The sequence below is a fragment of the Protopterus annectens genome, chromosome 2.part1 (assembly GCF_019279795.1).
Source record: "Protopterus annectens isolate FY-2018-M chromosome 2.part1, PAN1.0, whole genome shotgun sequence".
NCBI lineage: Eukaryota > Metazoa > Chordata > Ceratodontiformes > Protopteridae > Protopterus > Protopterus annectens.
The window spans coordinates 397,406,996-397,420,889 of record NC_056729.1 but is presented as its reverse complement, the minus strand read 5'-3'; the positions used below and the strand labels follow the sequence as shown (position 1 = coordinate 397,420,889).

The following is a 13,894-nucleotide window of genomic DNA, read 5'->3' as shown; positions in this document are numbered from 1 at the left end:
TATACCCATGCCTTTCTTACTGACTCAGTGCACACCCATGCCTTTCTTACTGACTCAATGCACACCCATGCCTTTCTTACTGACTCAGTGCACACCCATGCCTTTCTTACTGACTCAGTGCACACCCATGCCTTTCTTACTGACTCAATGCACACCCATGCCTTTCTTACTGACTCAATGCACACCCATGCCTTTCTTACTGACTCAGTGCACCCCATGCCTTTCTTACTGACTCAATGCACACCCATGCCTTTCTTACTGACTCAGTGTATACCCATGCCTTTCTTACTGACTCAATGCACACCCATGCCTTTCTTACTGACTCAGTGCACACCCATGTCTTTCTTACCAACTCAATGCACACCCATGCCTATTACTGACTCAATGCACACCCATGCCTTTCTTACTGATTCAGTGCAGTCCCACACCTTTCTTACTAACTCAGTGAACTCCTATGCCTTTCTTACGGACTCAGTGCACATTCATGACTTTCTAACTGACTCATTGCAGTCCCATGCCTTTCTTACTGACTCAGTGCACTCCCATGCCTTTCTTATGGACTCAGTGCACACTCATTCCTTTCTTACTGACACAGTGCACACCCATGCCTTTCTTACCGACTCAGTGCACACCCATGCCTTTCTTACTGACTCAGTGCACTCCCATGCCTTTCTTACTGACTCAGTGCACACCCATGCCTTTCTTACTGACTCAGTGCACTCCCATGCCTTTCTTACTGACTCAGTGCACTCCCATGCCTTTCTTACTGACTCATTGCACACCCATGTCATCTAACTTATGACTTAGGAATGCTACTTCATTGCCCAAAGGTATGCATTTTCTGACATAGCTGACATTGTGTCCAGTGTATGTAAATGGTGTTTTTCTGTTTTACCAATTAAAACAAATAATGAAAAATATCAACATTTTAATACACTACATTATTTTTAAATATAACATGTGTAAAGAGCAGCCCAAAACATAACCTGGGATTCACAAAGAATCTCACTATGGGCTTTAAGAGTTGTGGAAAGAGGGTCTCCTTCCTCACTTACAGAAGATGTGATTCAGTGACAGAATAGCTGCAATAAGGAAATACCTCATTGTCAGCTACCTTACATGTTTTTGAATCACATGATGTCATAGCTAGTCCAAATCAACACTTTCCTGTGGTAATCCCCTGTGGCAGTCCATGCATCTCACTGGCACAGGCATCTCCCCTCATTCATTCTACAGACATACACACACACACACACACACACACACACACACACACACACACACACACACACACACACACACACACACACACACACACACACACATTGACACATCCCCATACTTCTTACCTGTCCCTTAGTTTACAGAAAATCCCTAGACCTTGTAATCACAGATGATTACAGTCAGTCTATAACCCCAGAAATTTATGGTTAAGGTGTTTACCTGACAGGCACAAGGTACAGGTTTTGATACTCACCGTTACTTGGAACACTGCATGGGGAATTGGAAATTTACCTCTGGTCTGGCACCTATGTCTCTAGTAGAGAGAAGCAGCTTATAAATGCTTGACTATCCATGCCCAAGCCTAAATATACCCCACAAATAACACTAACGTATAAAAACTTGTCAGATACATTTGGGAAGTATGGCTAGGCTTAAAAAGCCCCCCCCCCCCCACAGGTTGTTAGCCTAGTAATCACATATGGGTAAGTCCTAATATTAGGTTTGTATTCCTATTGTTCCAAAACTGAATCATGATGCTAAACCTGTTGGTTTATTAACTTTTTAAGTTAACCAAATTAATATTTAAAATTACTCCCTGGTATCATGTAGTGCTTCCCTGGATTTGTCTGAAAGTCTTCAGCATAGCCGTATAGAGGTATGTTACCCACCCAACATCGACACACCCTCATCCCTGTCAGCTGTTTGTGATTTAACAGATTGCTCCTGAATTTGACTCTTGTACTGCCTGTCCCTTGTAACTAATGACCCATTGCAATCAGTCAGTACTGCCAGACATTAGATGTTCACACTTCTTATTGTTCAGAAAATACATGAAGTCCATTGCCATGCTTTGTTCAGTTGTGGAGCTGCTTTCTGCACCAAAGATACAGAGACAGTAGCTTTTTTCCCCTTTTATTTTTGAATGACTTAGAGTAATTGACAGGATTTCACTAGTGTTTATTGTTAACACAGAAGACAAAAGCTCTGCTTTCTATGTTGAGGGTACAATTTTCAAACTCTTTGCCCTTAAAAATGACTCATAATAATATTTAAAGTGCATCGTGGGTATCTAGTGTTTTCCTCTCCTGTATATCTTTTGTGGTGCAAAATTGTTGAACTGTTGTTCTATAAACCTTTTAAGTTACTGTAGGGTAATACCTTAAGAGCACCCATAGTGTATAGTGTTTCCTGCTGCCCACACATCTTTCATGCTGTAAAATTGTCATTTTATTAACTTTTTAAGTGACTATGAGGGGAAAGTATCAGGAGTACCCCTGGTGTTGAGGGTTCCCCCACCCATATGTCTTTTGTGTTGCAAGACTTTTGTATTAACTTTTTAAATGACTGTAGGGTAATATCTGTCTAGTTTTCCCACCCCTGCCCATACATCTCCTGTGCTGTAAATCTGTTGAGCTATTACATTTTTTTAACGACTAGTGCTCCTCTCAATACTGCAGGATTTGTTCATTAGTTAGAGTTGAGAAAAGTGACAGCTCTCTACCACACACACAAATGTGCATGCGCATACACACACACCTGCCATACCTATCTCCTAAATAACCCCCCTGCTGTGGCCACTCAGGCAGACATACTGTCACACTTACACACATATACACACCCAAATGAGTGCACTCATCCTTCTGCATATACTTACCCATCTTGCCACACACATATAAACACCCTCACACCCCCACTACTGCCTTCCTCTTCTCACTTACTTCTAATGCAGTCTCATCCATTGACTTTAATAGCAAAATGGGAACGTATGCAGCTGAGGCATTTTTGGGGGAGATCACAAGGCTAAAGGTCATTCCCCAGAATGCCTCATTAGCATACATCATGTGGGGGAACGGCCCACAATTGTGATCCTACAGATCATTTAAGGTCTCTGCGGCAGGCTTGTATCTGAATCAGAAAGAGGCACAGCCAGCTTTACTGCTGGTGGTGTCCCTTTCTGAATATGGCACATAATCTGTTATATTTGTCCATTTATTTATAAATGCTTATTGTTATATTCTTCCTAGAATCATCATCTAATGTAGTTGTTAGTTGGCATGGCCCATATTCAGCTTTGAAATCTTCTTAATACAAGCAAACATAACAAACAGTTCTTCAACCATGGGAATGAGTTACTCTTCTAAGCATGACACTCTGCCATAAAACTATAATCACCACAACAGTCTACGGAACCATCCATTTCATGACAGGAGAAAAGGGGTGTAGCCAACCCTGAAACATTAATAGGATCAGCTTTTTTTCTAGTAAAATACTGTTTATTTCTGCTTCAGCATTTGATTTCAAAACATTCTGCTTCTATATTTGATTTCAAAGCATATGGATACTCATTTGAAAAATATCCTGGAAAGACATTGATATTCACATGTATCTCTGCAACAATTCCTCTCAGCATTCATAAGTTACATTAAAATACTTCAGTATGGTTTTGTAAAACATATCTCAGAATTGTTTGCTTGGAATCAGTCTGCAGAATTCTAGTCCATACTCAGCCTCTTTAACAAACTTTGTTTCAAGGAATTTAGACCAGATCTGGTAGTAATAAACTCAAGTAGTTTCTTTACTTGGTCTTTGATTGTAACTGCTGTTTGGGTCACCACCAGAACATCTTCTATGGATAGTGTGTGTGCTTTTCAATTTCTGGCACTTTACATCTCTTTACAAGTTTATATATTTGTGTTATTCATTGCAGTTGCAGTCTCTGCTTTTTCATACCTCCTCTTCATTCACTTTTACTGTTTTGATGTCATTTGGAACACTTTAGCGATGCCCTTTTTCTTCAGGCAATCCAATAATAATTATTTTCCACTTGTCTGTCTCCTGCCCCTTCCAACTACACATACATGGCATGCAATATAAGTTATAGAGAGCATCTTTCTACTTTTTTCATATCTGAGTTTGTTTTACCACATTTATGACAGTCCGCTGCTTGAAAACTGCATTTTTTCCAGACGTTGCAAGTGTGGCAATATAGTCCACATTTATATTTTTCAGGTTTGTATTTGTAACTATGCTGCAAATAATTCCATCTACATTAGTAGCATGTGCAATCATATTTGTTTATTTATTTTACATTTTATTAATTTGTTAACAAGTAAGCCATTGGACACAAGTGACCATATTCTGGGGCAGCCAAGGAGCATTGCTTGTAAATTGCTCAGTCACATAATACACAAATGAAGTTTAAAGGAGTCCAGCCTGTATCCTTGACTACAGAAAGCAGGTTGTTAACAGCTCATAGCAGTTTTGGTGCTTGTGCATATCTGCCATCAAAAAACAGCTTTAATTTTATAAATCATTTCCCTGTAAATTTTACATTTCAGTATTTCTGCCAGAAATGTCCATTACATATTTATATGTCTAACAGATGTTTGAGAGCTTCTTCAAATAACTCAGTTATTTCATATACTTTTTACAGTGCAAGTTTTATCAGCTATTTTTTGGATAGTACATTGATTTATTCTTCAGACCAGACTGTCTTGCACCATTTTTTGCAACCCTTTTCCCCCCACAAAAGCAGTGCTGAGTAAACTCAGCTATGGATCATTCTCAGTAACAGATTTGTTATTAGCTTGCATATTGTTAGAGTCAAACTTGAAATGCTCCACTGTTTTGCATAGTTAGGAGTGAAAATTATTTTTCAACATGTAAGTCATGTATATAAATGCTATGATTTATGGATTAAACAAATATTTCATTAATTGTACCTCTGTGTTCCAAAAACACTTAATAAAAACAACTTATTTTTCTTTTTCTGATGATTTTTCAGTACTGCACTGCAGCTAGCAAGAGATAATGGCTGTTGTTGCACTTAAAATAAACAGAAACAATCTCTTTAGCTTTAAAATTCTTCATATTCTTCCACTTCCTAGAAATGTAGACACATACTAGATCTTGTATATTGAGGTGTTTCTATATCCTGTCATTAATGGGAATTCACTGTTTTAAATAATGTATAACCTCAAATGATATATACTGTAAATTCATGGTTTAAGCTACTCTGTTTTAAGATGTACATCAGGGTCAAAATGGAAAAGGCACCCAAGACTATCCCACCTATCCAGTTAACAAATAATAAAAATAGTCAATTATAATTTATCTCTTAAGCATAACGTTGCTTTGGCAGTGGGACATTTCTCTGAAAGTTCATAATTTACCTTGATGTTCAGAGGAGCAAGGATTAAGTGCACTAGCAAGGAAGTGTGAGGACTTGGACTCAAAAATTACCCAGGGATTTAGATTTTAAGGCTTACATTTTTGTAGAGATGGTCTTCTGGTGATATGCAAATCACTTAAAGATCCCATAACTTGCTGGCATTCTTAAAATGATTACCAAAGCATGTAGCTCTGCAGAATTTCAAATGGCTCTTCCAGTCACCCTAGTTTTTCAGTTTGGAGATATTGTCCCCCTCCTCTAGGCATCCTGTGTGAACTGTCATTAAATCCACCCTGCAACTCCAATTGCTGACCTGAAGATGTTCCTGTACCTTAAATGAGCAATATAATCTCACAAGGTGGAATTAAATGTGCACAATGCAATCATGCTTTATTCATATCTAGAGTCTTCCATAGTTTGTATGAATGTCTTTCTTTCCTGTACTGAAGTAGATCACAGTCAACAGTTTCATGTGTTCAGAGTGCAAGCTTGACGTCATGACAACTCAGTTTCATAAAAAAAAAAATCGTCAAGTAGATGTTTTGTTATTATTTTTAGGCACAAAGATTCATCAGATATTCAGACTTCAGAAATGCAGGTGACAGTAACACTTCCATCACAAAAGCAAGAGTTTAAGTAGCAAATTAAACTGGTAGACAGAGAGCTTTCAAAGATCACATCTTACAGGCTACCTGCCCTGTATGAAAATCCATAGACACTATATATATATATATATATATATATATATATATATATATATATATATATATATATATATATATATATATATATATATATATAAAATGTATAAAATATATTCTCAGAGTGTTCAGGTTCATAGGATAATAAGTAGTTACTAAGTACAAGGTTTGAATCCCAAATGAGACCTAATGTTATCCTTTCATTTATATGATTCCTAATGTCCTTAATGTATATACTCAGGAAAAAGAAGGAAGAGTACTCAAGGGGGGACTATAGAAAAGCATGTCTAATAGTTAATGGAAATAATGAAATCACTGAAATGGGCAGTGTGTGCATTCCGTACATATCAGTGTTTATATATATTCTTTGTCAGGCTATGTACAAACACATGATCCTATCAGTTAATTACAGGGCTCAGTTAGCGGTTACTAATGTCTGAATACATTTTATTTTACTTACCATTATCATTGCCTTGTTTAATTTCCTCTGCTGTCCGATCTATGAGAACATAAAGGGACCAGACAACACATGTAATTGCAATAACATGGAATGTGACAGAGCAGACGATCTTCCTTCTTTCACTTGTTGTCATCTGCAACTTTTCCCACTGTAAACAAACAGACAAAAAGAGCACATGAAATAAAACTCATTCCTATATGCAGAAATACAGTATTATGTTATTATATTAATAAAAAAGTATACAATCAGAATATGAGAAGTCGCTGGTGTGCCTAGAAGTTGCTGAATATATGGTCTGGCTCCCCTTATGGTTCAAAAGAAGGACAGTTGCTTGTGGCTTAGGTGATGAGTTTAGAAATACAGCAGACTGTCAGCAGGCCCACTGGTGATGATTGAAACATACATCCCTAGTTCTGTCCATCCCCTGGGAAGAAGTTATGGAAGAGTGATAAATGTGTATGTCTCTTCCCTGATCTAAGACTAGGAGCTTAGGCTGGAAGAACTTTCAGAGGTTTGACATGTATGGTAACGACTCATGATATTTATATCAGTGTACATCCCAAGTTCCCGGTGGGTACAGAGCCTTCTGTTATCTCTCTTGTCATTTGTGTTGCATGGACCCATTAGATGGGCAGTTGATTAACGTGTGCAATATCAAGGTAGTGGTTGTACACAAAGGGAATAAGCTTGAGACATGCATTTTTCAGAAGGTCAGAAATGATAGCCAGAAAATAGCAGGGAGGACGTAGACTTTGCCACAGGTTAACCTCCACGTGTATTATTAATGTGTGCAAACATTTTACAACTGCAAATGTACACTGCAGGCCAATTACTTTATATTTCTAACACAGCAGCTACAGCTGTCATTTTGACTTTTACCCACTGAAGTCACCTTACTGTTAAGTGAATTTCTGAGTAACATCACATATCAAACTCCTGGGAAACAGACACTGCTCACTTTGTCTCCAGTTGAACTGTAATGTTGCCAGATTGACAAAATCCAAATGCCACATCTCCCTGCTCACTGCTATCTCTTCAGGCATTTTCCTCTAGTAGGACAGTAGGTAGTCTCTCTCTCTGCTTTTGGTGTGAACAAACACATCCATGTGGATACTGGAAATGAGCTTGTTCTCATATATAATCTGTTAATATGGTATCTTAACTTGTCTGCTGAAATGAGGCAGGATTATTCACTGTAATACTCATTACAACTTTCAGATACATAGCCACAAACAACATAGTAAGTGCATATTACTGGTAGACCAATACTGCCCCCTTGTGGCAGGTTGGATTTACTGCTCATACTTCCACTGTAACTGGGAACATTTTTTTCAAAGGCCTGCATATGAAAGAATGAGTAAGCACTTGCATTCCTCAGTTTTTAACAAGACATTTTGTTTTGTTGCATGCACTATTAACACTAATTGTATTTCAGAGATGTTTGAAACTATTTTTCGTAAAATATGAGTCTTCATTAACTTACTTCAATGCAGTAAAGTTACTAGTATGCTTTTTTGTAGGCATATCATGACTGTCTAGAAGGGCAGAAATTAATGTTAATTCTTACTGACTTAGTATTGCACAGATGTAATGCTTTACGTTATTTGGGACATTGTGAACATGTTCTGTAATAAAATACATATGCTACATTTGGTTAGATTTTAGTTTTCTGACTGCTAGAAAACGCTAGTCTTCAGATGGCATAGATATGCTTTATCAGCAGTAAACATCTTCAGCAAGACACCTAATATAATGAAGCAGACATTTCATACAAATCATTAATAAGCCATCTCTGGTCCTTATTATATCATGACTATGATTCACCCTTTTTCTTTTTATACTACTCATTAAAGTGATGTCTTTTGCACAATGCCTTTTTCTTTTATTTCTTTCATTAACTATTTGGAATTATTATTTTAAATAGACCTGGTTTTACCCAAGCATGTAATGAAAGGGCTTTCTACGAACTCTCTCCTGCTATCTAGAACTCCCCTCTTCCCAAAAGTAAGATGCCTTCCAATGCTTAATAATTTTAAGAAAGATCTCTACTCCCACTTCATGCAGTTCCCTACATGAAATGCTTCTGTCACTGGTAATTGTAATTCTTCAGTCGGCTTTTTGTACCCTCACTCACATTTCTTTAACATATTAACATTCTATCATAGTTTGTTACATTGTATCACTGAATACTTTATTTGTGTTCACTGTTTGCCCGTTTTCTTTTCCTTTATAGTTTTACTTTTCATGTTTTTATTTTTTATATATTTTACCTGCTGTGTACATTTTTATTACTGTATCTGTTCCTCCTTAGCTTTTTAGATGTTATCTTTGAGACTACTGACTGCAGCTTAAATAAGAAACACCTGGAAGATTATATCAAAATGACAGCTGAATTGCACACCCAGCATATGTTTCACAATACAAGTGCAGATATTTCTTTCTCAATTGATAATGAAATACTTGGTAAGAACTCTATAAGTACATCAAATTAATAAACCAGATGATAAACCTCACAAAGGAAATTAGACCTGAGGAATGCTGTGTTAGTCAATTTACAGAAAGCACAAAGACATTGGAACACAGGTGTGATGTAATACCATTTATTGGTCAACATAGATATTGCAATTACTTGAGCTTTCGAGCTGGCAAGAGCACTTTGTCAGGAGTTATTATGTTACTGATGTTAGATACAGTACTTAAATATCCACTTGTGCCTAGAAAGGAAATTACATCATTTATTTCATATTGGCTACAAAAAGATACTTGAAGAATGCTAATGTGGAAAATATGTGTGTAGCTCGGATGTCTCAGATGACTGCACTTCAGAGACAAACACTGTGTGAGTGTGTATATATGTGTGTGTGTGTGTGTGTGTGTGTGTGTGTGTGTGTGTGTGTGTGTGTGTGTGTGTGTGTGTGTTTGTCTGAAGACATGTGTGCGTGTGCAGACGTGTTTGCATATCTGACACTGTGTAAGCCTGAAACAGTAGCCAGGTCATGTTATGCTACAAAAATCAAAGTCAGAGCCAGTATTTATTTACCATAGAAGATAACACTAAAAAAGATTGTTCTGTCAATTAATTAGATAATAAATCACAATACAAACAATGTGTAGGGAGATTAGCTAAATCCAGAGATGGAAACTAAGAAGTTATAATTTGAAATTTCAGTATTTCTGCCAGAAATGTCCATTACATATTTATATGTCTAACAGATGTTTGAGAGCTTCTTCAAATAACTCAGTTATTTCATATACTTTTTACAGTGCAAGTTTTATCAGCTATTTTTTGGATAGTACATTGATTTATTCTTCAGACCAGACTGTCTTGCATCATTTTTTGCAACCCTTCCCCCCCCCACAAAAGCAGTGCTGAGTAAACTCAGCTATGGATCATCCTCAGTAACAGATTTGTTATTAGCTTGCATATTGTTAGAGTCAAACTTGAAATGCTCCACTGTTTTGCATAGTTAGGAGTGAAAATGATTTTTCAACATGTAAGTCATGTATATAAATGCTATGTTTTATGGATTAAACAAATATTTAATTAATTGTACCTCTGTGTTCCAAAAACACTTAATAAAACAACTTATTTTTCTTTTTCTGGTGATTTTTCAGTATTGCACTGCAGCTAGCAAGAGATAATGGCTGTTGTTGCACTTAAAATAAACAGAAACAATCTCTTTAGCTTTAAAATTCTTCATATTCTTCCACTTCCTAGAAATGTAGACACATACTAGATCTTGTATATTGAGGTGTTTCTATATCCTGTCATTAATGGGAATTCACTGTTTTAAATAATGTATAACCTCAAATGATATATACTGTAAATTCATGGTTTAAGCTACTCTGTTTTAAGATGTACATCAGGGTCAAAATGGAAAAGGCTCCCAAGACTATCCCACCTATCCAGTTAACAAATAATAAAAATTGTCAATTATAATTTATCTCTTAAGCATAACGTTGCTTTGGCAGTGGGACATTTCTGTGAAAGTTCATAATTTACCTTGATGTTCAGAGGAGCAAGGACTAAGTGCACTAGCAAGGAAGTGTGAGGACTTGGACTCAAAAATTACCCAGGGATTTAGATTTTAAGGCTTACATTCTTGTAGAGATGGTCTTCTGGTGATATGCAAATCACTTAAAGATCCCATAACTTGCTGGCATTCTTAAAATGATTACCAAAGCATGTAGCTCTGCAGAATTTCAAATGGCTCTTCCAGTCACCCTAGTTTTTCAGTTTGGAGATATTGTCCCCCTCCTCTAGGCATCCTGTGTGAACTGTCATTAAATCCACCCTGCAACTCCAATTGCTGACCTGAAGATGTTCCTGTACCTTAAATGAGCAATATAATCTCACAAGGTGGAATTAAATGTGCACAATGCAATCATGCTTTATTCATATCTAGAGTCTTCCATAGTTTGTATGAATGTCTTTCTTTCCTGTACTGAAGTAGATCACAGTCAACAGTTTCATGTGTTCAGAGTGCAAGCTTGACGTCATGACAACTCAGTTTCATAAAAAAAAAATCGTCAAGTAGATGTTTTGTTATTATTTTTAGGCACAAAGATTCATCAGATATTCAGACTTCAGAAATGCAGGTGACAGTAACACTTCCATCACAAAAGCAAGAGTTTAAGTAGCAAATTAAACTGGTAGACAGAGAGCTTTCAAAGATCACATCTTACAGGCTACCTGCCCTGTATGAAAATCCATAGACACTATATATATATATATATATATATATATATATATATATATATATATAAATGTATAAAATATATTCTCAGAGTGTTCAGGTTCATAGGATAATAAGTAGTTACTAAGTACAAGGTTTGAATCCCAAATGAGACCTAATGTTATCCTTTCATTTATATGATTCCTAATGTTCTTAATGTATATACTCAGGAAAAAGAAGGAAGAGTACTCAAGGGGGGACTATAGAAAAGCATGTCTAATAGTTAATGGAAATAATGAAATCACTGAAACGGGCAGTGTGTGCATTCCGTACATATCAGTGTTTATATATATTCTTTGTCAGGCTATGTACAAACACATGATCCTATCAGTTAATTACAGGGCTCAGTTAGCGGTTACTAATGTCTGAATACATTTTATTTTACTTACCATTATCATTGCCTTGTTTAATTTCCTCTGCTGTCCGATCTATGAGAACATAAAGGGACCAGACAACACATGTAATTGCAATAACATGGAATGTGACAGAGCAGACGATCTTCCTTCTTTCACTTGTTGTCATCTGCAACTTTTCCCACTGTAAACAAACAGACAAAAAAGGGCACATGAAATAAAACTCATTCCTATATGCAGAAATACAGTATTATGTTATTATATTAATAAAAAAGTATACAATCAGAATATGAGAAGTCGCTGGTGTGCCTAGAAGTTGCTGAATATATGGTCTGGCTCCCCTTATGGTTCAAAAGAAGGACAGTTGCTTGTGGCTTAGGTGATGAGTTTAGAAATACAGCAGACTGTCAGCAGGCCCACTGGTGATGATTGAAACATACATCCCTAGTTCTGTCCATCCCCTGGGAAGAAGTTATGGAAGAGTGATAAATGTGTATGTCTCTTCCCTGATCTAAGACTAGGAGCTTAGGCTGGAAGAACTTTCAGAGGTTTGACATGTATGGTAACGACTCATGATATTTATATCAGTGTACATCCCAAGTTCCCGGTGGGTACAGAGCCTTCTGTTATCTCTCTTGTCATTTGTGTTGCATGGACCCATTAGATGGGCAGTTGATTAACGTGTGCAATATCAAGGTAGTGGTTGTACACAAAGGGAATAAGCTTGAGACATGCATTTTTCAGAAGGTCAGAAATGATCGCCAGAAAATAGCAGGGAGGACGTAGACTTTGCCACAGGTTAACCTCCACGTGTATTATTAATGTGTGCAAACATTTTACAACTGCAAATGTACACTGCAGGCCAATTACTTTATATTTCTAACACAGCAGCTACAGCTGTCATTTTGACTTTTACCCACTGAAGTCACCTTACTGTTAAGTGAATTTCTGAGTAACATCACATATCAAACTCCTGGGAAACAGACACTGCTCACTTTGTTTCCAGTTGAACTGTAATGTTGCCAGATTGACAAAATCCAAATGCCACATCTCCCTGCTCACTGCTATCTCTTCAGGCATTTTCCTCTAGTAGGACAGTAGGTAGTCTCTCTCTGCTTTTGGTGTGAACAAACACATCCATGCGGATACTGGAAATGAGCTTGTTCTCATATATAATCTGTTAATATGGTATCTTAACTTGTCTGCTGAAATGAGGCAGGATTATTCACTGTAATACTCATTACAACTTTCAGATACATAGCCACAAACAACATAGTAAGTGCATATTACTGGTAGACCAATACTGCCCCCTTGTGGCAGGTTGGATTTACTGCTCATACTTCCACTGTAACTGGGAACATTTTTTTCAAAGGCCTGCATATGAAAGAATGAGCAAGCACTTGCATTCCTCAGTTTTTAACAAGACATTTTGTTTTGTTGCATGCACTATTAACACTAATTGTATTTCAGAGATGTTAGAAACTATTTTTCGTAAAATATGAGTCTACATTAACTTACTTCAATGCAGTAAAGTCACTAGTATGCTTTTTTGTAGGCATATCATGACTGTCTAGAAGGGCAGAAATTAATGTTAATTCTTACTGACTTAGTATTGCACAGATGTAATGCTTTACGTTATTTGGGACATTGTGAACATGTTCTGTAATAAAACACATATGCTACATTTGGTTAGATTTTAGTTTTCTGACTGCTAGAAAACGCTAGTCTTCAGATGGCATAGATATGCTTTATCAGCAGTAAACATCTTCAGCAAGACACCTAATATAATGAAGCAGACATTTCATACAAATCATTAATAAGCCATCTCTGGTCCTTATTATATCATGACTATGATTCACCCTTTTTCTTTTTATACTACTCATTAAAGTGATGTCTTTTGCACAATGCCTTTTTCTTTTATTTCTTTCATTAACTATTTGGAATTATTATTTTAAATAGACCTGGTTTTACCCAAGCATGTAATGAAAGGGCTTTCTATGAACTCTCTCCTGCTATCTAGAACTCCCCTCTTCCCAAAAGTAAGATGCCTTCCAATGCTTAACAATTTTAAGAAAGATCTCTACTCCCACTTCATGCAGTTCCCTACATGAAATGCTTCTGTCACTGGTAATTGTAATTCTTCAGTCGGCTTTTTGTACCCTCACTCACATTTCTTTAACATATTAACATTCTATCATAGTTTGTTACATTGTATCACTGAATACTTTATTTGTGTTCACTGTTTGCCC

The 13,894-nt window shown here is 36.7% G+C and overlaps 1 protein-coding gene across 1 annotated transcript in view; it reads right to left on the bottom strand.

Annotated features, from left to right (window-relative positions):
• Positions 1 to 13,894, bottom strand: part of MARCHF1 (membrane associated ring-CH-type finger 1) — a 1,304,024-nt gene that overhangs the window by 231,764 nt on the left and 1,058,366 nt on the right. Inside the window, exon 5 of the mRNA XM_044062214.1 lies at positions 11,682 to 11,829. Coding sequence (XP_043918149.1) covers positions 11,682 to 11,829 — 148 coding nt within the window. The remainder of the gene's footprint in view (positions 1 to 11,681; positions 11,830 to 13,894) is intronic.